The sequence below is a fragment of the Callithrix jacchus genome, chromosome 5 (genome assembly GCF_049354715.1).
Source record: "Callithrix jacchus isolate 240 chromosome 5, calJac240_pri, whole genome shotgun sequence".
NCBI lineage: Eukaryota > Metazoa > Chordata > Mammalia > Primates > Cebidae > Callithrix > Callithrix jacchus.
Window position 1 is genome coordinate 131,007,855 of NC_133506.1, and position 23,477 is coordinate 131,031,331.

The 23,477-nt window shown below is 54.0% G+C and overlaps 1 protein-coding gene across 11 annotated transcripts; it reads left to right on the forward strand.

Moving 5' to 3' along the window:
* The first annotated feature begins 6,591 nt into the window (after positions 1-6,591).
* On the forward strand, positions 6,592-22,861 carry SLC16A5 (solute carrier family 16 member 5). Of its 11 annotated transcripts, none has more exons than XM_017972823.4 (6): positions 6,592-6,877; positions 7,972-8,125; positions 12,169-12,415; positions 16,841-16,984; positions 18,712-19,521; positions 20,678-22,861. In XM_017972823.4, exons 3-6 carry the CDS (start codon positions 12,217-12,219, stop codon positions 20,908-20,910), a joined length of 1,386 nt encoding a protein of 461 aa, XP_017828312.2. In that variant the 5' UTR covers positions 6,592-6,877; positions 7,972-8,125; positions 12,169-12,216; the 3' UTR covers positions 20,911-22,861. The 11 variants fall into 11 exon arrangements, with proteins under 11 accessions (XP_017828312.2, XP_017828311.2, XP_017828313.2 ...); XM_017972822.4 differs by having other exon boundaries at positions 6,592-6,730; positions 7,935-8,125; XM_017972824.4 differs by having other exon boundaries at positions 6,592-6,730.
* Positions 22,862-23,477: the final 616 nt, after the last annotated feature.

The window sequence follows — 23,477 nt, forward strand, 5'->3', positions numbered from 1 at the left end:
GTGAATGCATGACCCAAGTGGATAGCACCAGCTACATCTCAGTCTTCCCACGTCACAGGGCTGGCGAGGATGGGAGCTTCCTCGCCAAGTCCTCCCAGCTCTGAAAGACACTTGGTGGCAGGATAGTAGGCAACACCCTCAGGCACACATCCAAATGTCCTAGGGATGCTACTTGCTCTCAAACAGCTATTCCTTATTTGGGGGAGTCCTGGGCCCCCATAGGTCCACAATGGTAGTTCTGAGGGACCTGAAACTCTTTTTGGCATTCCCACGAGCCAGATGGCAAGTAGGCCCACACTTTCAAGGAGGTCTGTCAGCAAACCGAACGTCAGGGTGTCTGATCTCTGCCTGGACTGTTCCTGGAGAAATTAGTGACCCAGGTTTCAGCCTGTGCCTCACGGGGGGAAACATAACAGGGGGGCCAGGCACGGCGGTGCATGCCTCTCATCTCAGCATTTTGAGAAGCCAATGCAAGAGGATCACTTGAGCCTGTGAGTTCCAGACCAGCCTGGGCAATCAGCTGGGTGTGGTGGCACACATCTGTGGTCCCAGTTATTCAGGAGGCTGAGGTTGGAGGATTGCTTGAACCCAGGAGGTTGAGCTGTGATCACACCACTGCACTCCAGCCTGGGTGACAGAGAGACATCCTGCCTCAAAAATCACAGAGGGGCCCTTTGGGGGGAAGCAAGTTCAGCCAGTGCTCATGAATGACCCATATCAGTGGGCCCTGTCCCTCCCTTTTCCCCCACTGAGGCCCAGGGCAGGGACTGTCCCTGAATGCCACCCACTCACTCTTCCCATCCTGCTTTAGCACTCAGGCTAAATCCAAACAGGCTATAAACAAATCTGCCTCCACAGATTATTTGAAAAAGGTTTCTGCTTTTATATTACTCCTGTTAAAGATTGTGTTCATATATTACTTGAGTAATTATTGACAAAACCTTGTAGGGTTTTTTGTTTGTTGATTTGTTTGTTTTGAGATGGAGTCTTACTTCGTCACCAGGCTGGAGTGCAGTGGTGTGATCTCAGCTCACTGCAACCTCTGCCTCCTGGGTTCAAGCGATTCCCCTGCCTCAACTTCCCTAGTAGGTGGGACTAAAGGCACGCACCACCATGCCCGGCTAATTTTTTGTATTTTAGTAGAGACTGGATTTCACCATGTTGGCCAGGATGGTCTCTATCTCCTGATGTTGTGATCTGCCCCCCTCGGCCTCCCAAAGTGCTAGGATTACTGGCGTGAGCCGTCGCACCCAGCCTGCTTTTCCTTTTTTGAAACAGGATCTCATTCCCATTGTAAATGACATGTTAATAAGTATGAAGTTGCCAGAAGAGGTGGCTGATGCCTATAATCCCAGCACTTTGGGAGGCCAAGACGGGCAGATCACCTGAGGTCAGGAGTTTGAGACTTCCCTGGCCAACACGATGAAACCCTACCTCTACTAAAAATAACAAAAATTACCCAGGCATGGTGGCGCGTGCCTGTAATCTCAGCTACTCAGAAGGCTAAGGTAGGAGAATTGCTTAAACTCGGGAGGTGGAGGTTGCAGTGAGCCAAGATCACTTCACTGCACTCCAGCTTGGGTGACAGAGCAAGACCCTGTCTCAAAATAATAATAATAATAATAAAATAGGCTGGGCACAGTGGCGCATGCCTGTAATCCCAGCACTTTGGGAGGCTGAGGCAGGCAAATCACCTGAGGTCAGGAGTTTGAGACCAGCCTGGCCAAGATGGTGAAACCCTGTCTCTACTAAAAATGCAAAAATTAGCCAGACACAATGGCAGTAATGGGATTACAATAGCTGTAATCCCAGCTATTGGGAGGCTGAGGTTTAAGAATCGCTTGAACCAGGGCAGCAGAGAGATGGAGCCACGGCACTCCAGCCTGGGTGACAGAGTGAGACTCCGTCTCAAAAAAAAAAAAAAAAGAAAAGATAAAAAGTGAAATCACAGTTGTGTAGCCAGTCACTCACTCTTGCCAAAATAAATAAGAATCAAAGTGTCAGAAACCCGGGGCACTGGTTTTTGATTCCCTGCCAAATGTTTCTGGAAGTTGCATCTTTCTCATTGATGTTTCCTGCCTGGAGGTCAAAGGCCTTGTTGCTTCTGTGTTTTACACAGCCAGCTACACAGCTGGAGATGGTTCCATCTCTGCCTGGTTTACTTCAGTGCTCCATGAGTGTCCCGTGAGTGGCTGCTGGGGGCCAGGCGCAAGGTTCTGCAGGGCAGATGCGGTGGGGAGCAACGTAGACCCAGTCCCTGCCCCACCATAGCTCAGGAGTTTGGGAGAACAGACCCTCAGTTTGGTCACAGTGGTGCCCACACCGAGCTACATACTGAGATAAAGGCTTGTTGGGGCTGGGCACAGTGGCTCACACCTGAAATCTCAGCACTTTGGGAGGCCAAGGCAGGCAGATCACTTGAGGCCAGAAGTTCAAGATCAGACTGACCAACATGGTGAAACCCCATCTCTACTAAAAATACAAAAATTAGCTGGGCGTTTTGGTGGGCACCTGTAATCCCAGCTACTCAGGAGGCGGAGGCAGGAGAATCACTTGAACCTAGGAGGCAGAGGTTGCAATGAGCTAAGATTGTGCCATTGCACTCCAGCCGGGGCAACAGAGTGAGATACTATCTAAAAAACAAAACAAAAAAACTTTCTGACCTTAAAGTAAACAAAGATGGACACAAAAAGAACAAACTAGCCAGGCACGGTGTCTCACACCTGGCTGGTAATCCCAACACTTTGGGAGGCCGAGGCGGGCAGATCACCTGAGGTCAGGAGTTCGAGACCATCTTGGCCAACATGGTGAAAACCCATCTCTACTAAAAATACAAAAATTAGCCGGTCACGGTGGCACATGCCTGTAATCATAGCTACTCAGGAGGCTAAGGCAGGAAAATCACTTGAACCCAGGAGATGGAGGTGGCAGTGAACTGAGATCATGCCACCGCACTCCAGCGTGGGTGACAGAGTGAGACTCTGTCCCAAAAAAAAAAACAAAACTAAAACTGGGCTTGGTGATTAGGATGTGAACTCAGCCCTGCACTTAAGGTACAGGGTCACAGAAGAGGCCCGGGGAAGGCCAGAGAATGCTGGCTCTGCACTGCAGTCACAGTAACCATGCCCTCAGCCCAGTGAGAGCCTCACCCTGGCAAGGGTGCCCCAGAGCACTACCAACTTCATCTTGATGAAGTAAAGGTCAAGTTTTGGGTGGTGCTTCCCAGAGGACAGCAAGATCCTGGGAAACCTTTGTGTTTTGAACTTTTCAGAAAGGTAGAGGAGCCTCCACAGTGTGAGTCCCAGGGTCCTGCCAGAGTACCCAGGAATGGGAAAGGAGGTGGCTGTATCCAGTCTGCTCTGAAGGTACTGCCATTCACAGGGACTGAACCAGGTGAGAAAACTGGTGCCGAGATGCTGCAAATGTGACCCTCTGTCCCCCAGACAGGACAGGCCTGGGATCATCCTTATAGGCCCATGGGGCAAATCTTTTTTTTTTTGAGACAGTCTTGCTCTGTCGCCCAAGCTGGAGTGCAATGGTGAGAGCTTGGCTCACTGCAATCTCTGCCTCCCGGGTTCAAGCCAATCTCCTACCTCAGCCTCCCAGGTAGCTGGGACTACAGGCATGTGCCACTATACCCAGCTAATTTTTTTTTTTTTAAGTAGAGATGGGGTTTCACCATGCTGGTCAGGCTGGTCTCAAACTCCTAACCTCAAGTGATCCACCCTCCTCAGCCACCTGAAGTGCTGGATTACAGATGTTTACAGATGTGAGCCACCGTGCCTGGTCCCATGGGGCCAATCTTACTGGGTCCTGTCCCCTCCTCCCATTTCTCTCCAGTGAACCTCAGACTGAGCCAAATGTCCCCTTTGTCAAAGCCTGACCTTTCCCTGGCAATAAAGACCCACTCTACAGGCAAGAGAATAAGCCATGAGCACCGCAGTGACATCTGTCTCAATGTTCTTACAACCTGACACTGCTGTCTCCTGTGTAAGTCACCCAGAAGCGAAGCCATCCCGGTGGCTGTGAAGTGGTGTCTTCTTGCGGCTGGGTGCGGTGGCTCACGCCTGTAATCCCAGCACTTTGGGAGGCTGAGGCGGGCAGATCATGAGGTCAAGAGATAGAGACCATCCTGGCCAACATGGTGAAACCCCGTCTCTACTAAAAATACAAAAAATAGCCGGGGATGGTGGCATGTGCCTGTGGTCCCAGCTACTCGGGAGGCTGAGGCGGAAGAATCACTTGAATCCAGGAGGCAGAGGTTGCAGTGAGCCAAGATTGTGCCACTGCCTGGCGATAGAGCAAGACTCCGTCTCAAAAAAAAAAAAAAAAAAAAAAAGGTGGTGTCTTCTTGTGTTTTGTTTTGTCTTGTTTTTGTTTTTATTTTTTTGAGATGGAGTTTCGCTCTGTCTCCAGGCTGGAGTGCAGTGGGGCAATCTTGGCTCACTGCAACCTCCGACTCCCTGGTTCAAGCGATTCTCCTGCCTCAGCCTCCTGAATAGCTGGGATTACAGGCATGCGCCACCACGCCCAGCTAATTTTTTGTATTTTTAGGGGTTTCACCATGTTGACCAGGATGGTCTCGATCTCCTGACCTCATGATCCACCTGCCTCGGCCTCCCAAAGTGCTGAGATTACAGGCGTGAGCCACCGCACCCAGCCTAATTTTTGTATTTTTAGTAGAGACGGATTTCACCATGTTGGTCAGGCTAGTCTCGAACTCCTGACCTCGTGATCCACCTGCCTTGGCCTTCCCAAGTGCTGGGATTACAGGCATGAGCCACTACTGCTCCCGCCCCCTTTGACCATTTTTAATGGGGTTATTTGTCTTTTTATTGAGTTGTAAGAGTTAGGTTTTTTTTTTGAGACGGAGTCTCACTGGAGTGCAGTGCTCACTGCAACCTCTGCTTCCCAGGTTCAAGTGATTCTCCGGCCTCAGCCTCCCAAGTAGCTGGGACTACAGGTGAGCACCACTGCACCCAGCTAATTTTTTTTTTTTTTTTTTTTTTTTGAGATGGAGTCTTGCTCTGTTGTGCTCTGTTGCCCAGGCTGGAGTGCAGTGGCACGATCTGGGCTCACTGCAAACTCTGCCTTCAGGTTCAAGCGATTCTCCTGTCTCAGCCTCCCAAGTAACTGGGATTACAGGCACACGCCACCACACCTGGCTAATTTTTTTGTGTTTTTAGTAGAGACGGGGTTTCACCATGTTGGTCAGGCTGGTCTCAAACTCCTGACTGTGATTTGCCCACCTTGGCCTCCCAAAGTGCTGGGATTACAGGCATGAGCCACTGCACCTGGCCTTTGCCCTATGCATTCTAGGAGCTTTGATGTTTTAGGTCTTACTTATGGCCTAGAAAATGATGTTTGTAGCTAGCAAGAGGTGGGCGTTTAACCTCATTCTTTTTTTTTTTTTTTTTTTTTTTTTTTTGAGATGGAGTTTCGCTCTTGTTACCCAGACTGGAGTGCAATGGCATGATCTCAGCTCACCACAACCTCCGCCTCCTGGGTTCAAGCAATTCTCCTGCCTCAGCCTCCCGAGTAGGTGGGACTACAGGCGGGCACCACCATGCCCAGCTAATTTTTGTATTTTTAGTAGAGACAGGGTTTCACCTTGTTGACCAGGATGGTCTCGATCTCTTGACCTCGTGATCCACCCACCTCAGCCTCCCAAAGTGCTAGGATTATAGGCGTGAGCCACCGAGCCTGGCCTTCAACCCCATTCTTTTACATGGATGTCTTTATTCCAGCACAATTTTGCTAAACACCTCGTTTCCACATCGAATGGTCTCAGGACCCTCTGGAAAAGCAATTGACCATAAATGTAAGGGGCTGATGTCACTTCTGTTCCATTGGTCTCTATATCTAGCCTTATGCCAGTACCACACTGTCTTGATTTCCTATACCTTTGTAGTAACTCAGTACATTTTTTTTTTTTTTTTTTTTTGAGATGGAGTCATGCTGTCACCCAGGTTGGAGTGCAGTGGCATGATCTCGGCTCACTGCAACCTCTGCCTCACGGGTTCAAGCGATTTTCCTGCCTTAGCCTCCCAAGTAGCTGGGACTACAGGCACCCGCCACCACACCCAGATAATTTTTGTACTTTTAGTAGAGACAGGTTTTCACCATGTTGGCCAGGATGGTCTCGATCTCTTAACCTCGTGATCTGCTGCCTCGGCCTCCCAAAGTGCTGGGATTACTGACGTGCCCACAGCACCCGGCCAACTGAGTACATTTTAACTAATGCACAAGGGCCTCCCAGGTAGGGGAAGGGTGAGAAACCTGAAAAGGGCCTGTAGTTGTGAGGACCTCATGCAGAGGTGCTGGGTGTTCTCTAACCGGCTCCCAGGGCTGAGGGGTCGGCCTGCTCCCCTACATCGGACTGCCTGGATTCCCACTCGCAGACGCAGCCCTCAAAGCTTGAGACTTTCATTGGAAGGGTTCCTGAGCTGGGAAAGGGCAAAAAGAAGGGATTTTCAGCCTCGGCCTCTGCTCCTTCCCCACCCCATTTCCTGGGAGGTGTGGTCTCTTTATGGCAAGTTATCTCCGCCCCACGCCCGGGGCCCTAGACCCTGAGCGGGGAAACCAGAACCCGGAAAGAGGGCATCCGGGCTGTGCAAATCTCAGACACCCGAATGTCCCGCGGCGCCTGCGGCAGGAGCCCGGCCCGGGTGCTGGACGGTCCCCGGCCTGGCCCCTTCCCCACCCGACGGAATTCCGGGGAGGCTGGAAGGTGGGTCCCGCCCGCGCCGCCCTGGGCCCGCCCTCCCGGGCCACGGCGCTCGGCCCAATCCCGACATCCTCGTCGCGACCGGCCCGGGCCGCAGGACGCGGCGCCTGGGGGAGCGGAGCCGCGACTCCGCCGGGCCCATGCGAGAGGGTGAGCGGGCTCCCCGGGTCCCACTGCCTCGGAGGGGTCCCCTCCTCGCCCGGTCCCCTCTAGCGCCGTCGCAGACCCCCTGCCGGGGCCCCTGAACCCTTCCCGCCTGGGCAGGCTCAGTGGCGGTGAGGATCTAGAAAAGTCTTCCTGTCCCAGTCCTGGTCTACCCGGGGCCTGGGTGATGACCCCCACGCCCAAGGGTGCTCGGACTCCTGGCTCGACATTTCAAGGCAGGCGCAGCTGGGTATCCCAGCAGCCCCACTTAGAGGAGCTCTGCCCCAGGGTGGGTGGAACACCCGAGTGGAAACCAGAGTCCAGGGACGGACTGCGGGGATGAGCAGGGCGAGAGTATGGCATGAGGTCTAGGTTGCGTGTCCCAAACCCTTGCTGGTTCCTCAGGGAATGAAGGGGGTCAAGGGAAAGGGAGAGAGTGACTTGCCCCAGCCAGCCCACCTCTGGGGCTGCCTCCCTCCTCCCCCAGCAAGCCACAGGGTTGAGGGTTCCTCAGTCCCAAGGTCAAGCCTGCCCTTGGTGCTCTCTGCTGAGCAGAAGCCCTTCTGCTGCCAGCCTGGGTCCTGGGCTCCAGCTCAGGAGCCTGCTTGATACGGGATCTGGGGAGGGAGGGGTCCCCAGGGCCTGCCTCATTTCCAGCCTTGGGCTCTTTCACCATGGGAGGAGAGCAGGGAAGAGGAAGAGGAAGTCCCCTCTATTCTAGACACCAGGCCCCTAGCCCCAGACCTCTGCATGAGAGCATCAGCTCTCCCCTGTGACGAGGCTTTCGAGCTCCAGGAACAAAGAAAGGATTCCCAGGGCCCATCAGATGAGGCACCCTGAAAACATAGGCTGGGCTTCTGTGAGATGGGAGAAGGACCAGAAATATGATTTAAATTTCACCCTGCTCACACACCCAGCTTGATGGCACTTGGCTATGAAGCTGGTCTCATTGGGCCTAAGGGTCTCTGAGAGCTGAGCTTGGCAGTCCCTGGGGCCCAGCCTCACCCCCTAGTCCCAGAAGTGAGAGTGAAGCATCTTGCACTGTGTCCCTCCTTGCCCAAAGCACATACCAGGCAGTGACCATGACTCATGGTTCCCAGTACAAAGAAAAGACCACTTCCCAGCTGGGGCAGAGGCCAAGTCAGAGCCCCAACCCCATTGCTTCTCTGCCCTGCTTGAGTCTGGAATGGACCTGCCTACCTGGAAGCTGCATTGCCCTTGGTCCTGGGCCTGCCCGCCCCCTGGGGAACACAGGTGGGTCACATTCATCTCCTCTTTTGTGCTCAGCCAGAGTGTGGGTGGGGGTTCATGAACAGGTTCTGCTCATAGTGTGGATGGGAGTGGGAGGGGTGGGGACGACAATAAACAGGGGATGATCCACTCCAGTGTGGTGTGGAGACCACTATTAAAGTGAGAAAACAGGCCAGGCACAGTGGCTCACGCCTGTAATCCCAACACTTTGAGAGGCCAAGGCAGGTGGATCACTTGAGTCAGCAGTTCAAGACCAGCCTGGTGGACATGGCGAAATCCCGTCTCTACTAAAAATACAAAATTAGCCTGGCATAGTGGCACCTGCCTTTATACAGTCACTTGCACCTGTAATCCCAGCTACTCCGGAGGCTGAGGCAGGAGAATTGCTTGAATCCGGGAGGCAGAGATTGCAGTGAACTGAGATTGCACCACTGCACTCCAGCCTGGGAGACAGAGCGAGATGCCATCTCAAAAAAAAAAGAAAAGAAAACAGGAAAGGGGCGTAGCCCAGCCTGGGGTAGGTTTCAGGGTAGCCTCCCAGGGATGCTGCTAGGGCTGAATCTTCTTTTAAGACTACTCAGGAGCAGTAGTGGGAAGCAGGGGAAGAGTAGAACAAGGAGTTTCATCTGTACCTGCCTGTGAACAGTCAACTGAAATAACTCACTACCAGACAAGCCTAAGGGCTGAATTTTGAAGGACCAATCGGCTTCTCTCTGGCTAAGGATTCCGGAGCCATAGCAGCCAAGGTCAGCAGGAGAAACCGCTTGCTGGGAGGGGAGGCTGGAGAGCCATTTGGGCATCTACACCATGTATCTGACCTGGGACTTGCTGGGAGTGGGAGAGGAGACCAGGAAGGCCAAGTCTGCAAGGGGGATCCCAGAGGGAGGTGGGGAGGGGAGTCCTCAGACCTTGGTATAAGGGCTTTTTTTTTTTTTTTTTTTTTTTGTTTTTTGAGACAGAGTCTCTCTCTGTTGCCCAGGCTGGAGTGGCACCATCTCAGCTCACCACAACCTACCTCCCAGGTTCAAGCAATTCTCCTGCCATAGCCTCCCAAGTAGCTGGGCCTACAGATATGTGCCACCAAGCCAGGTTAATTTTTGTATTTTTAGTAGAAGCGGCGTTTCACTATGTTGACCAGGCTGGTCTCGAACTTGTGACCTCATGATCCGCCTGCCTCATCCTCCCAGGGTGCTGGGATTACAGGCGTGAACCACCATGCTCGGCCTAGTGGCAGGGCTTCTAATGTGCAAAAGTGCCTAGGGTTTCCTGGGCTCAGATTGGCCTGGGGCCTGGAGAGAGGACTTGTTCAGGAACAGCCAGCCCCACTGAAAGGTTCTGGAGGGAAGGTGGAATTCAGAGTTAAGGTCACAGGAGCCTGGGCAAAGTCCCCAAAAACAGTGCCCCAAAAAATGGATGCTGAGAAAAGCTCTTCTCAGAGAAAGAGACTTCTCCACTGACTTCCCGCCAGGGCAGGACACGGTGGAGCAAGACCAGGACATGGACCAGGACATGGACCAAGACCTGGGCAGTGGGGAGAGGGAGCGGGGCTGGGGTCCAGCCTCCAGGCCTCCCGAATGCCGCCAGGGCCTCGGGGCCTGGGAATGCCAGAGCTGGGTGTCGGGGAACAGGGAAAGGCAGGAGAAAGCCAGGAAGGCTGTGGCCTTTCCTGGAGGAAGAGGTGAAAGTGTCAAATGGGAGAGCGGAAGAGCTGGGGAGGAGGGGCAAGCTAGGGAGCAGGGCTGGAAACTTGACATTGGGGCAACACACAAGATCCGGTGGCGCCTGTGGCCTTTCCCTTTGCTGAGATAACAGAAATTCTGGGAGAGGCAAGGGCTAGTTTGCTGGAGAAGCCCCATCTGAAGCTAGGCCAGGAGGAGGGCCAGGCTGGGAGGATCTCTAGCCAGACGTCCCATGCAGAGGGCAAGAGGACACACGGTGCTGCACCCTGCACAAGGGTCACACACCCTCTCACCCCAGGCTGTGATGAATGAGACAGTCACCTTGGCAGGGCTCCCATGCTCCTCTGGGAGGGCCAAGGATTGAAGACCAAGAAGGAGGCAGTTCAGGGTGGAGCCGGCTTAGGTGCTGCTTTAAAACTCCTGGGCCTGCGGGAAGTAGTGAGGCGCTGGGCTTGGCAGGAAGAGGGGGTTTCATATTTCTGGTAGATTTCCAAGTTCCTCTGGATCTTCCCAGGACCTGGGGTGAAAGGGAGGGAGGCTGTGGAACAGCAGCTCTGGGATGCATGCCTTCACTGAGGTGGAGGCTGCTCCGGGTAGCTAGCGCTTGCTGCAGCCTAGAGCCCCCAGGCAATGAGGTCTGAGGGGGTGCAGGGGGCCAGGGCACAGGAGGCAGGACTCGAGGGGGTTGAAAAAGGGGTCCAGGCCGGGCGCGGTGGCTCAAGCCTGTAATCCCAGCACTTTGGGAGGCCGAGGCGGGTGGATCACGAGGTCAAGAGATCGAGACCATCCTGGTCAATTTGGTGAAACCCCGTCTCTACTAAAAATGCAAAAAATTAGCTGGGCATGGTGGCGCGTGCCTGTAATCCCAGCTACTCAGGAGGCTGAGGCAGGAGAATTGCTTGAACCCAGGAGGCGGAGGTTGCGGTGAGCCGAGATCGCGCCATTGCACTCCAAGCCTGGGTAAAAAGAGCGAAACTCCGTCTCAAAAAAAAAAAAAAAAAAGAAAAAGGGGTCCAAACTTGGGAGGGGACCTTGGGCCTTGGAGGCCAGGTGATGGCAGCTTCTGTGATGAGCGTGGCCTGGCTGGTATTCAACGAAGATAGGACCAGCTGCACCTTGCCAAGCCAAAGATGTGAGACGTGTGTGTGTGTTCCCACATGTGCATGTTTGCATAGTGTGTGACTGTGTGTTTGTGTGTGTCTTTGTCTAGCGTGTGTGACTCTGGGTATGTCTGTATGTGTGTACATGTGTGTGGGTCTCTGTGTTTGTGTGTAACTGTGTGTCTAATGTGCCTTGTGTACCTGCTTGTATGCCTCTGTGTGTGAGTTCATCTGCTTGCATCGTGTGTGACGGCGTATATCTGTGTTTGCGTAAGTGTCTACGTGTCTGTGTAGTACATGTCTGTCCCTGTCTCTTCGTGTCTCTGGACTTTTTTTGTGTTTATGTAAGTGTGTGTCTTTATATGAGTTTGTGTGCCTGTGTGGTCTTTGTGTGGGTCAGTGGATATCTGTGTGACTATCTGTGTGTCTCTGTGTGCATGTGTCTGTATGTCTCTGTGCTTGTCTGAGTGTGTGCTGTGACTGTGTCCGTGTATGACTGTGTCCGTGTGTGACTGTGTGTGTGTGTGGGTGTGTGTGTGTGTGGCGGGGGTACACAGAGAAGCCCTTGCAGGCAGTTGATCATTGTTCAGTGTGATCGCTGAACTTGAGTCTTAGCCTTGAGCCCTGTGTTGCAGGGTGATTGCAAAGGGGCCAGTGGGAAAGACTTGAGGGTGTGGATGAGACCCAAGCCTTCACCAAAGCTGCTGGTTGGGTGTTTGTTAAACTCTTTTGTGTATACTCTGGCTGCACCCAGCACCGGCCTGCTCACTCGGGCCTTCACAAAGGCACCAATAGTAACTTCACTGCTTCTGAGACATTGCAAAAGTCTGTGTTTGTATGCAGGAAGCCTGGGCATGAGTGTCTGAAACGTAACCGTGTGTGCATTTGGGGACGCTGGGACCACACTTATCCCAGAGGTGTGCTGCATTCTACAAGCAGTGACTGAGTGGGCCAGGAGGTCCCCTGCTGACTTCTAAGTGATGTGACAATTAGAAACAATTGCACCCCATTGCCTGGTGCCACCTGCCCTGCCCCATCCTGTACCTCCTGTCCTTCCTGCCACCTCCTGCCAGGCTGGCTCTGGGAAGTGGGTGAAAGGAGATGCCAAGGCCAATGCGTGGGCCTCTGGCCACCTCCCAGGGGCGGTGCCCCTCTGTGACACCTGGTACTGGGGCATAAGGGATGGCCTCAGCTGCCCAGAGAGGGTGGCAGGTGGGCCAGGAGAGACGGGCAGCCTACATCAGGCTCCATTCTGTCCCCTCCCCAGGCAGCGGTCATAGTGGCAGTGAGGCCGTGGCAGCATCAGCAGCAGAGGATGTCCCAGGCCCTGGAGCATGCAGATGGCAGCTGGGCCTGGGTGGTGCTGCTGGCCACCATGGTGAGCCAGGGCCTCACCCTGGGCTTCCCCACATGTATTGGCATCTTCTTCACTGAACTGCAATGGGAGTTCCAGGCCAGCAACAGCGAGACCTCTTGGTTCCCCTCCATCCTCACGGCTGTGGTCCACATGGCAGGTGAGTGGCCTGGGGAGGGGCCGATGAGAAAGGTCTAGGGGTGGGGAGGAAGCCACAGCCTCCCTGGCCTCCTGGTTTCCTCTCTCTGAGGCCACAGTCTTTGCCTCCTGGGTGAATTCCTAAGATTTCACCTGATTTCAGTGGGGCCCCTGGCTGGAATCCAGCTGGACTGGGCTGGAGCTCAGGAGAGTGTGGAGAGACGGGGGAGGTGCCTGGGAAGCAAAGACAGGCAGAGCCTTGTGTCCTTTCTTTGGGATCCATCCAGACATAGACATAGGTGGGCTGGAGTGCTCAGTGCCAGGCTGGGAGGAGCGCTGGGATCAGCCAACCAAGACTCTCCTTTCCAGCTGGGCTATCTCTCTGAACCTCTGTTGCTTCCTCTGCGATCTAAGGGTAATGCCCGTCATCCTGCCCAGCTCCACATGGAATAGCAGGGAAGACCACTGTCTTCCCTGGAGGTGCTGGCAGCTGGGAAATGTAGGCAGCTGTGAATGGTTAGTATTTTGCAGACCCTCTCTGGGGCAGGGAGTGACTTCAGGATAGGAAAGGGGATGAAAGGAAGATATCAGAAACAAGAGGCAAAAGCCCCATTTCTCCGGGGATTCCCTGTGGGGAGGAGGTTGCAGAGTCGGGGTGATGGAGGAAGGCAGCCCCTGCCTGCCTCTTTTCCTGGTTCTGTCACCACAGGCCTCAGAGGGTCCTGTTCCTGGCTGGCTTTTCAGGAGCCTAACTGCCTCACCCTGACCCCAGTGTTGGGAGCGGGGCAGAGGGAGGGTTCTCTGCAGTAGCCCTGGACCCAGGGACCTGCCCTCAGCTCCTAGGAGCTCTCCAGGGAGACTGCACAGACCCTGGCCTTGGAGGGGCCCAGTGGACAGGAGCCTGAGCTGATGGCCCACAGCTCTCTGCAGGCGTGTGTCTGCTAGCCACAGCTGCCCATCTCCCCAGCTACCTCCCGGCCACTCTCTCCACTTGCCACAAGCAGCCTGCTTGTTATTCCAGGTCCTGCCCTCAAACCAGGAGGGAGGTCAGGCTGGGAGAGAGCACCACCTGGGTGAGCTCTGAAGCTGCCTCATGGCCTCTGGCCTGCAGGGTTGGGGCAGGGAGTGGGAATCCCAGAGGGTGTCTTCTCACACAGGCAGAGCAGGGCGTGGGCCAGGGGCTAGGAACTGGGCATCCGTGGGGAACCTACTCCCCAGCCGACTCTGGGCTCACCACCCCCTAGCAGGCATCTCAGCATCTCCATCGTCGTGGGATTCCTGGCTGGACAGCTCTCATATACACATGCATGTGCAGGAGCCCGTGCTCATTCAGAGCACTGCAGACATTTTGTTTATTTATTTGCTTATTTTGAGACAGGGTCTCTCTGTCACCCGTGTTGGAGTGCAGTGGTGTGATCACAGCTCATTGCAGCCTTGACCTCCCAGGCTCAAGCAATCCTCCCACCTTAGCCTCCCAAGTAGCTGGGACTACAGGTGTGCACCACCATACCCAACTAATCAACTAATGTTTTTACTTTCCGCAGAGACAGGGTCTCACTATGTAGCTTAGTCTGGTCTCAAACTCCTGAGCTCAAGTGATTTACCTGCCTGGGCCTCTCCAAGTGCTAGAATTATGGGCATAAGGCATGGCACCTGACCACAGTATTGTAGAAATTTTTTTTTTTTTTTTTGAGACGGGGTTTCGCTGTTGTTACGCAGACCAGAGTGCAATGGTACGATCTCGGCTCACCGCAACCTCCACCTTCTGGGTTCAAGCAAGTCTCCTGCCTCAGCCTCCCGAATAGCTGGGACTACAGGCACGTGCCACCATGCCCAGCTAATTTTTTGTATTTTTAGTAGAGACGGGGTTTCACCTTGTTGACCAGAATGGTGTCAATCTCTTGACCTCGTGATCCACCCGCCTTGGCCTCCCAAAGTGCTGGGATTATAGGCGTGAGCCACCGCGCCCGGCCAGAAATTTTTAAACATGATGAATCATGGATACTTCCACTGCCCCTGCCCCTACACCTTTTAGAGGTAAGGAAAGCGAGCAGGCACAAAGTAAAAGACCTGCCCAAGGCTGCCAAGTGAGTTCACTGCCCTGCAGAGGAAACGCCCTGCCTCCACCCACCTAGCCACTACACCCTCAGCTATACAGCTGGCCAGCAGCCCCGTCCCCACCCCCAACCTGATGACTCAGGGCTTTCCCCAATGTCACCTTCCCTTAAGTCAGGCCAGAGTCTCTGGTGTGGGGAAGATCTGTGGGTCGGTCCTCTTCAGAGCTGCCTCCCCCTCTACTGGGGCAGAGATGCTGGGCCACCAGCCTCTGCTTGATTATGTCTGAGGACGGGCTGCTCACTTATTCCGTAGCTTTTTTTTTGGGAGACAGAGTCTTGCTCTGTTGCCCAGGCTGGAGTATAGTGGCCTGATCTCGGCTCACTGCAACCTCCACCTCCTGGGTTCAAGTGATTCTCCTGCCTGAGCCTCCCAAGTAGTTGGGACTACAGGCACGTGCCACCACACCCAACTAATTTTTTTTTTTTTTTTTTTTTGAGATGGCGTCTCGCTCTGTCGCCAGGCTGGAGTGCAGTGGCATGATCTTGGCCCACTGCAGCCTCCCCCTCTGGGTTCAAGTGATCCTCCTACCTCAGCCTGCCAAGTTGCTGGGACTGTAGGCACATACCACCAGGCCCAGCTAATTTTTGTATTTTTAGTAGAGACAGGGTTTCACCATGTTGACCAGGATGGTCTCGAACTCCTGACCTCGTGATCTGCCCGCCTTGGCCTCCCAAAGTTCTGGGACCTTGCCCAGCCTCATTTTTGTATTTTTAGTGGAGATAGGATTTCACCATGTTACTTAGGCTGGTCTTGAACTCCTGACCTCAGGTGATCTGCCCACCTTGGCCTCCCAAAGTGCTGGGATGGATTACAGGTGTGAACCACCATGCCTGGCCAGTCACTTTTTTTTTTTTTTTTTTTAGAGACATAGTTTCACTCTGTTGCCCAGGCTGGAGTGCACGGGGGGTTCCACCTCCCGGGTTCAAGCGATTCTCCTGCCTCAGCCCCTCTAGTAGCTGGGACTACAGGCATGTGCCACCAGACCCAGCTGAATTTTGTATTTTTAGTAGAGACGGGATTTCACCATGTTGGCCAGGCTGGTCTCGAATACCTGACCTCAGATAATCCCCCACCTCTGCCTCCCAAAGTGCTGGGGTTACAGGTGTGAGCTACCACGCCCAGCCCACTCTGTCACTTTTATACTCACACTGGCTCACACTACCCATCCCCCTCCACCCCAAACACACACAGATACCTCATGCACACATACTTCCCCCGTCCTTTTAGTTGCACTCTCGGAGAATGAGTTAGAGAAGCTCCACACGTGCTTGGGTGAATGCGGCTCCTGTGAGGTGCCAAGGAGCAGTCCCCAGCTTTTTTACTTTTTTGGAGTGTGGATTGGTGAGAGAGCATCTGGGAGCCGGGCAAGGAACAGGCCCCTCTCCACATGCAGCCAAACCTCTAGGTGCAGACTTTGGTGGTGCTGGAGGTGGTGTGGGAGGGGAGAAAGTACTCTGCCTGATTTTCTGCAGCACAGGGACCAAGGAGGTGTGAAGAGGCCCAGGGGTCCCCAAACTGTAGGTCTGGGAAGGTGGTGGCCAGTCTTCCTGAGGTTGAAGGCAGGGAGGTGGGGCAGGTAAAACAGGTGGACACTGTGATCTAGATGTCCTAGAACACTGCCCCAACTCCTCCCACCAGCAGACCCCCAGTGAAGTCAGGGTGGTGGTGAAGTCATGAACCAATCCTGTTTCAGCTAGATAGAATGAGCAGTCTCAGCTGGATGCAGTGGCTCATGCCTGTAATCCCAGCACTTTGGGAGGTCGAGGCGGGTGGATCAAGAGGTCAGGAGATGGAGACCATCCTGGCTAACAGTGAAACCCTGTCTCTACTAAAAATACAAAAGAAATTCGCCCAGCATGGTGGTGCACACCTGCAGTCCCAGCTACTCAGGAGGCTGAGGCAGGAGAATTGTTTAAACCTGGATGCAGAGGTTGCAGTGAGCCAAGATCATGCCACTGCACTCCAGCCTGTGCAACAGAGGGAGACTGTCTCAAAAAAAAAAAAAAAAAAAGAAAGAAAGAAACAATGAGCAGCCTCAGGGCGGTGTCATGCAGGGCCTTGGTTCACCTTTCTGGGAATCCTCATCAGGGTCAAACATCATCCAGTCTGAATCCTCACTCTGTGTGGGAGAACACTGAAGCACAGAGAGGGATCAGGCCTTGCTCAGGCCACATGGCCAGTCCGTGGCAGGTGGATCAGAATCCAGGCCTGTTCCTTGAAACCACCTGGCTATTTCCTGCTGGAACTGCCGTCCTGCTGCCCCATTCTCCTCCTCATCCCCTGCCCCCTCCTCATTCAGCTGCCACCTGCTGGCTGTCTTGTCCCACAGGGCCCTTGTGCAGCATCCTGGTGGTACGCTTCGGCTGCCGAGTGACTGCGATGCTGGGAGGCGTGCTGGCCAGCCTGGGCATGGTGGCTGGCTCCTTCTCCCGAAGCCTCAGCCAGCTCTACTTCACATCAGGATTCATCACAGGTGACCATCACTCCATCTCCAGAATTTATAGGCACCTGCTAGAAAGTGCCAGGCACATAAGCATGGTGGCTCATGTCTGTAATCCCAGCACTTTGGGAGGCCAAGGCAGGCAGATCACAAGGTCAGGAGTTTGAGACTAGCCTGGCCAACATGGAGAAACCCCATCTCAACTAAAAATACAAAAGTTAGCCAGGCGTGGTGGTGAGTCCCTATAGTCCCAGCTACTTGGGAGGCTGAGGCAGGAGAATCACTTGAACCTGGAAAGCAGAGGTTGCAGTGAGCCAAGATCACAGCACTGCACTCCAGCCTTGGCAACAGAACAAGACTCCATCTCAAAAAAACAAAAGACAACATGCTGGGATTACAGATGTGAGCACATCACACCCAGCCCTTCCACAGCATTTTGTTGTAAGGAGACCGGAGAAACGGACTATATCCGGAAGTGGTTATGAGGTCAAGAGAGGGTTGTTTTTTTTTTAATGGGAGAAATAATGAAGGAAAATGATCAAGGAAAGAGAAAAAGGATGATGCAGGAGAGAAGGGACTTGCTAGAGAGATGCCTCTGAGTGGAGAGAATGCAGGGCAGAAGGGAGGGACAGCCACTGGGGCATGGACAGGCCATTGTAACCACTGGGCATGTAGACAGCTGAGCATGAGGATAGGGAGGAGGTGTTGGGATGCAGAGAGGAAGAGACCCAGTATTCACCTAGCAGGGTAGGCAAGGGGTGGCCGAGGGAGCTGTACTGGCAGCACAGGCAGCCTGAGGCCATGGTCACACATGATTGAGAGCTTTCTCTCCAGCATGCTCAGGTGTGCAGGTGCAGACACTGAGTGGGTGGGGAGCTGGGAAGGTCCCTCTGGAGAGGTGGGAGCTGAATTGAGAGGATCGTGGAAAGTCTGGAGGAAGCAGATTCCAAGCAGAAGGAACAGTAGCTACAAATGTCCCAAGGTAGGGGCAGCTTCATGTCCAGAGGCAGAGAAAGAAGCTACTGTGGCTTGATCATAGTGAGTGACAGGGAGTGGCCTGAGATGGCATCTGAGAGGTGGGCTGGAGCCAGACCGCAGAGAGCCTTCCAGAGCATCGTGGACACTGGATCTGTTTTCCAGTGGGATGGGAAGTGTTTGGAAGGTGTTAAGCCAAGAGAGAACCTAATCCGATTTGGGGGCTTGTTTGGTTTTGAGACAGAATCTTTCTCTGTTGCCCAGGCTGGAGTGCAGTGGCAATGTCTTGGCTCACTGCAACCTCCACTTCCCAGGTTCAAGCAATTCTCCTGACTCAGCCTCCCAAGTAGCTGAAACTACAGGCACCTCCCATTATGCTCAGCTAATTTTTGTATTTTTAGCAGACAGGGGGTTTCACTATGTTGACCAGGGTGGTCTCAAACTCCTGAGCCCAAGTGATCCACCAGCTCCAGCCTCCCAAAGTGCTGTGATTACAGGAGTGAGCCACCAGGCCCAGCCCAATTTGGGTTTTTACAAGATAACTCTCGTGCTACACAAAGGGGAACAGGAATGCCCTGGCAGCCTTGGGAAGGCAGATCTGGGAAGGGGTCCTTACAGGGAGGTGGTGAGGCCAGCTGATTCCATCTTCAGTCCTCGGGGACTTAGACCTGGGTATGGACTAGCCCCAGAGGAGGGCAGGTGTGTGGAATGGGCCGACACCACCCCTGGGTGCAGGTGGAATGCCCCTGCATGCCTCCAGGCTGGTTTTCCCTCTTGCCCTGCAGGCCTGGGCATGTGCTTCAGCTTCCAATCAAGCATCACGGTGCTGGGCTTCTACTTTGTCCGCCGGCGGGTGCTGGCCAACGCACTGGCCTCTATGGGCGTCTCCCTGGGCATCACGCTCTGGCCGCTGCTCTCCCGCTACCTCCTGGAGGATCTGGGCTGGAGGGGTGCCTTCCTTGTCTTTGGTGGGGTCTTTCTCCACTGCTGCATCTGTGGGGCCGTCATGAGGCCTGTGGCCACCAGCGTGGCCCCTGAGACCAAAGAATGTCCCCCGCCACCTCCCAAGACACCTGTGCTCGGCTGCCTGGCTGCCTGTGGCCAGACCATCCAGCGCCACCTGGCCTTCGACATCCTGCGGCACAACACAGGCTATCGCGTGTACACCCTGGGTGTGATGTGGTCACTCCTGGGCTTCCCACTGCCACATGTCTTCCTGGTGCCATATGCCATGCGGCACAGAGTGGACGAGCAGCAGGCAGCCCTCCTCATCTCCATCATCGGCTTCAGCAACATCTTCCTGCGGCCCCTAGCCGGGCTGGTGGCAGGACGGCGGGCCTTTGCCAGCCATCGCAAGTACCTGTTCAGCCTGGCGGTCCTGCTCAACGGGCTCACTAATCTGGTGTGCGCGGCATCAGCCAACTTCTGGGTGCTTGTGGGCTACTGCCTGGTGTACAGCGTGTCCATGAGTGGCATCGGCGCCCTCGTCTTCCAGGTCCTCATGGACATCGTCCCTATGGATCGCTTCCCCAGCGCCCTGGGACTCTTCACCGTCCTGGATGGTCTTGCTTTCCTCATCTCCCCGCCACTGGCCGGTGAGGAGCTGGGAAGGAGGGCAGCCAGGTAGTGTAGTAAAAGGGGAACAGACCAGACAGCTCTGGGCCCAGTCTAGCATCTCCAGAGTGTGTGCTACAGCTGGTTTTCCACCTGGCACTCAGGGTATGAGCAGCTGAAAGCATGGCTTTGTCTACCAGACCTCAGTCCTCCATCATCCTCCCTGTACTGCCTTTTTTTTTTTTTTTTTGAGATGTGGAGGCTCACTGTCACCCAGGCTGGAGTGCAGTGGCACAATCTCAGCTCACCACAACCTCTGCCTCCCGGGTTCAAGTGATTCTCCTGCATCAGCCTCCTGAGTAGCTAGGACTACAGGTGTGTGCCACAATGCCCAGCTAATTTTTTTGTATTTTTAGTAGAGAAGGGGTTTCACCATGTTAGCCAGGATGGTCTCAATCTCCTGACTTCATGATCCACCCACCTTGGCCTCCCAAAGTGCTACGATTACAGGCATGAGCCACTGTGCTCGGTGCATCCAAGGGAATTTTTTTCTTTTTTTTTTTTTTTTGAGATGGAGTCTCACTCTGTCACCCAGGCTGGAGTGCAGTGGTGTGATCTCAGCTCACTGCAATTGCTGTTGCCCAGGTTCAAGTGATTCTCCTGCCTCAGCCTCCTGAGTAGCTGGGATTACAGGCGCCTACCATCACACCTGGCTAATTTTTACAGTTTTAGTAGAGATGGGGTTTCATCATCTTGGCCAGGCTGGTCTTGAACTCCTGACTTCGTGATCCACCCACCTCAGCCTCCCAAAGTGCTGGGATTATAGGCATGAGCCACTGTGCCTGGCCACAAGGGAATTCTTTAAGCAAACGAGTTGGGAGAGCTCTCCAGAAGGAGGCATAGGAGAGATCTGGAGGGTGGCTGAGCAAAGATTCCACTAGTTCCCTGCCACCAAGGGTCAGCAGGTCATGTCCCTGAGTTATCTTGCAGCCTGAGGACTCTTCCTGCACAGGCCAGGAGGGTTTAGTGTTTCTTCCCCTCCTTTCATTCAACAAGTATCTGTTGCGTGTCTACTGGGTGTCAGCCACAATTCCTAGTACAGCAGAGATAAAAATAAAATCCCCGCTGTCAGGGAACACACAGTTTGGTTGGGGGGAGGCCCGGTAGCACTGGCCTAACTTGATCTCTATCCGCCAGGGCTCCTGCTGGACAGCACCAACAACTTCAGCTATGTTTTCTACATGTCCAGCTTCTTCCTCATCTCAGCTGCCCTCTTCATGGGCAGTAGCTTCTATTCCCTGCAGAAGAAGGAGCAGCAAGGCAAGCAGGCTGTCGCGACGGATGCCTTGGAGCAGGATCTTTTCTTGGAAGGCAAAGATGGTTCTGGGAAGCAACGGTGCCCTGAGATCATGTATGTGACCAGCGTCTAAGACCCAGGGGTCACCTATGTGACCAGTGTCTGAGTCCTGAGGTTACTGAGTGAACAGTCTCAGCCCAGGAGGGGGACCTCCAGCTCCCTGACCAGGGGCTCTGGTGAAGAGCAGCCCAGGAAGCTCGGGTTGTCAAGGCTCTGCAAGCTGGTGCTCTACCAGGAGCTGGAACCTTGGAGCCTGGCCTCTGAAGATGCCCTGAGGAACCATTTTCTTTTTTTCTTTTTTTGAGATGGAGTCTTGTTCTGTCACCCAGGCTGGAGTGCAGTGGTGCAATCTCAGCTCACTACAACCTCCACCTCCTGGGTTCAAGCAATTCGCCTACCTCAGCCTCCCGAGTAGCTGGGATTATAGGCACATGCCACCACGCCTGGCCAATTTTGTATTTTTAGTACAGATGGGTTTTCTCCATGTTGGTCAGGCTGGTCTCGAACTCCTGACCTCATGATCCGCCTGCCTTGGCCTCCCAAAGTGCTGGGATTACAGGCGTGAGCCACTGCGCCCGGCCTAGAGGAACCCTTTTCTAATAACTAGCAGAATACAGGAGCAGGCCCTCCCGACTTTTTTCCTTGGGCATCAGAGTACTCAGGGCCCAGGAAGCCACATCTGAGCCCTGCTCAGGTCTGTTCTGGCTGGCTCAGCACAGCTGGCTATGTGTTGCTGCTCCTACAACTCAACGCACTTGACCTTCACGTCCAGCCTAGATGCCTCCATCATTTCCCTTTGACTTTCTCCGGCCTCCAAACAGTTCTGAAGAGCTCACCTTCCTCCAGGCTCCTCCTGCCCTGCTCTTTCCAAGTGACTCAGCCCTCACCTGTAGGGCAGCCAAGGCTGGTGGTGCAGCTGCCCCCACGAAGGTCACTGGGCCTCGCACCAACGGTGAGAGGCAGTGCAGAGGGCCAGGCTGAGGAGTTGGTGGCTGGCTGGATAGGGACAGATTAAAGGTTTGAGTGGCGTGCCCATCCTGGCGCCTGTGCAGAAAACAGGAGGGGGGCCCCTGGCTTGGATCCTACAATCGGGGAAGTCTGAGGGCCCCCCCTGCAGTCTCAGCAGGACCTACTCTATCTAGGGACTTCCTCCTTCCTTTCCCCACCCTGTCTCCTTGGCAGGGAGGATTATTGCTGGGTGGGGGAAGCCAGACATTTGACCAGGGGAGAGGAGGGCTTGCCAGGCAGCCCGAAGACTGCTGTGAAAATGGAACTGCTTCTGCAAGAGAAGTTCTTCTTCTCCCCATTCCTGTCCTCTGGAGACCCCCCTTCCCCCTGCTGTGTTAGAGGTGTCGACCCTGGGGTAAGTAGCTGGCTGATCCAGCTGCCAGTTCACCCCTGCTACCTGTATACCTGTGCCTGTGACATGGAGATCCAAGCTCCCCACAAACACATTTTGCTGGTGCCTTTCCCTGAGATCATCATCCAGGGGCTAGCTGTCGTCAGCCCACTCTTGTCCCAGCAGGGTACCGAGAGAATGAGAAAACAGAATGTGTTTGAATTATACACAAAAATGTTCCCTGCAGCAGGTCATAAACTCTGTGAACTAATAAAACTGGAAAACAGGGCTGGAGTACTCTCCCCACCCTCCTTCCTTTCCTCCCCCCTCAGCAAGGGGTGCTCAGGTTCAGGATGTTGTTTGTTGATTCAGGCTCAACCAGGCTCTGACAAGAAAACCTTATCAGGAGATTTTATTTTCATGAGCTGGTGCCAGTCTTCCCGCCCCCCATGTCCAGCTGGTGTGAATAAGTATCCTTGGGGATGTCCTGCTTCCTCCGGGAGCAGCCATGAGTGTCTCTTGTGACTAAAGGCGGTACTGCAGGCAAAGCAAAGTGCCTTGGGCGGGAATAGCCTGCCACTATATGCCATGTGATTTTGGGCAAATTGTTGACCACCTCTGAGCCTTGAAAAAGTAGGAAGTTACTTTGTTATGACAAAATAAAATTTAATTTTAAAAAAGGAAACATAGGAGGTTCGCCTGGATGAGTTCTGCTCTTCCAGTTGAAAAGGCTGACTCGGTGATTGTCCTGACCACCCCATTGCCTTCCGGCTCCCCACCCAGTCTTACACTTGGCTGCCATCAATAGCACGTGCTCTGAAGGGAGAGTGCTTGCATGTGCTTCTCCAGATCCTGTCTCCTCCATCTCAATGGAATGGGAAAGGAGGAAGTTGGGGCTGGTAGATAGGTGCTTTTGGTGCTAGTATCCACCAGGTTTTGAGTGCATCCTGTAAAGGGCCCACTTCCTGAAAACATTTAAAACCGGTATCAGCTGGAGATGGTAATGTGCACATGTAATCCCAGCTACTCAGGAGGCTGAGGCAGGAGAACTGCTTGAACCTGGGAGGTGGAGGTTGCAAGTGAGCTGAGATAACGCCACTGCACTCCAACCTGGCGACACGGCGAAGCAAGACTTCGCCTCAAAAAAAAAAAAACAGAAAAACAAGGCCAGGCATAGTGGCTCACGCCTGTAATCTCAGCACTTTGGGAGGCCAAGGCGGGTGGATCACTTGAGGTCAGGAGTTCGAGATGGGAAAACCACAACTCTACTAAAAATACAAAAACAGGCCGGGCGCAGTGGC

What these genes read in the sequence shown, in the direction of transcription:
- SLC16A5 (XM_017972823.4), top strand. Translation starts at nt 12,217, where the DNA reads ATGTCCCAGGCCCTGGAGCATGCAGATGGCAGCTGGGCCTGGGTGGTG. An exon ending in CACATCAGGATTCATCACAG is followed by an intron (nt 16,985 to 18,711) that starts GTGACCATCACT and finishes CTTGCCCTGCAG; the next exon opens with GCCTGGGCATGTGCTTCAGC. An exon ending in CATCTCCCCGCCACTGGCCG is followed by an intron (nt 19,522 to 20,677) that starts GTGAGGAGCTGG and finishes TCTATCCGCCAG; the next exon opens with GGCTCCTGCTGGACAGCACC.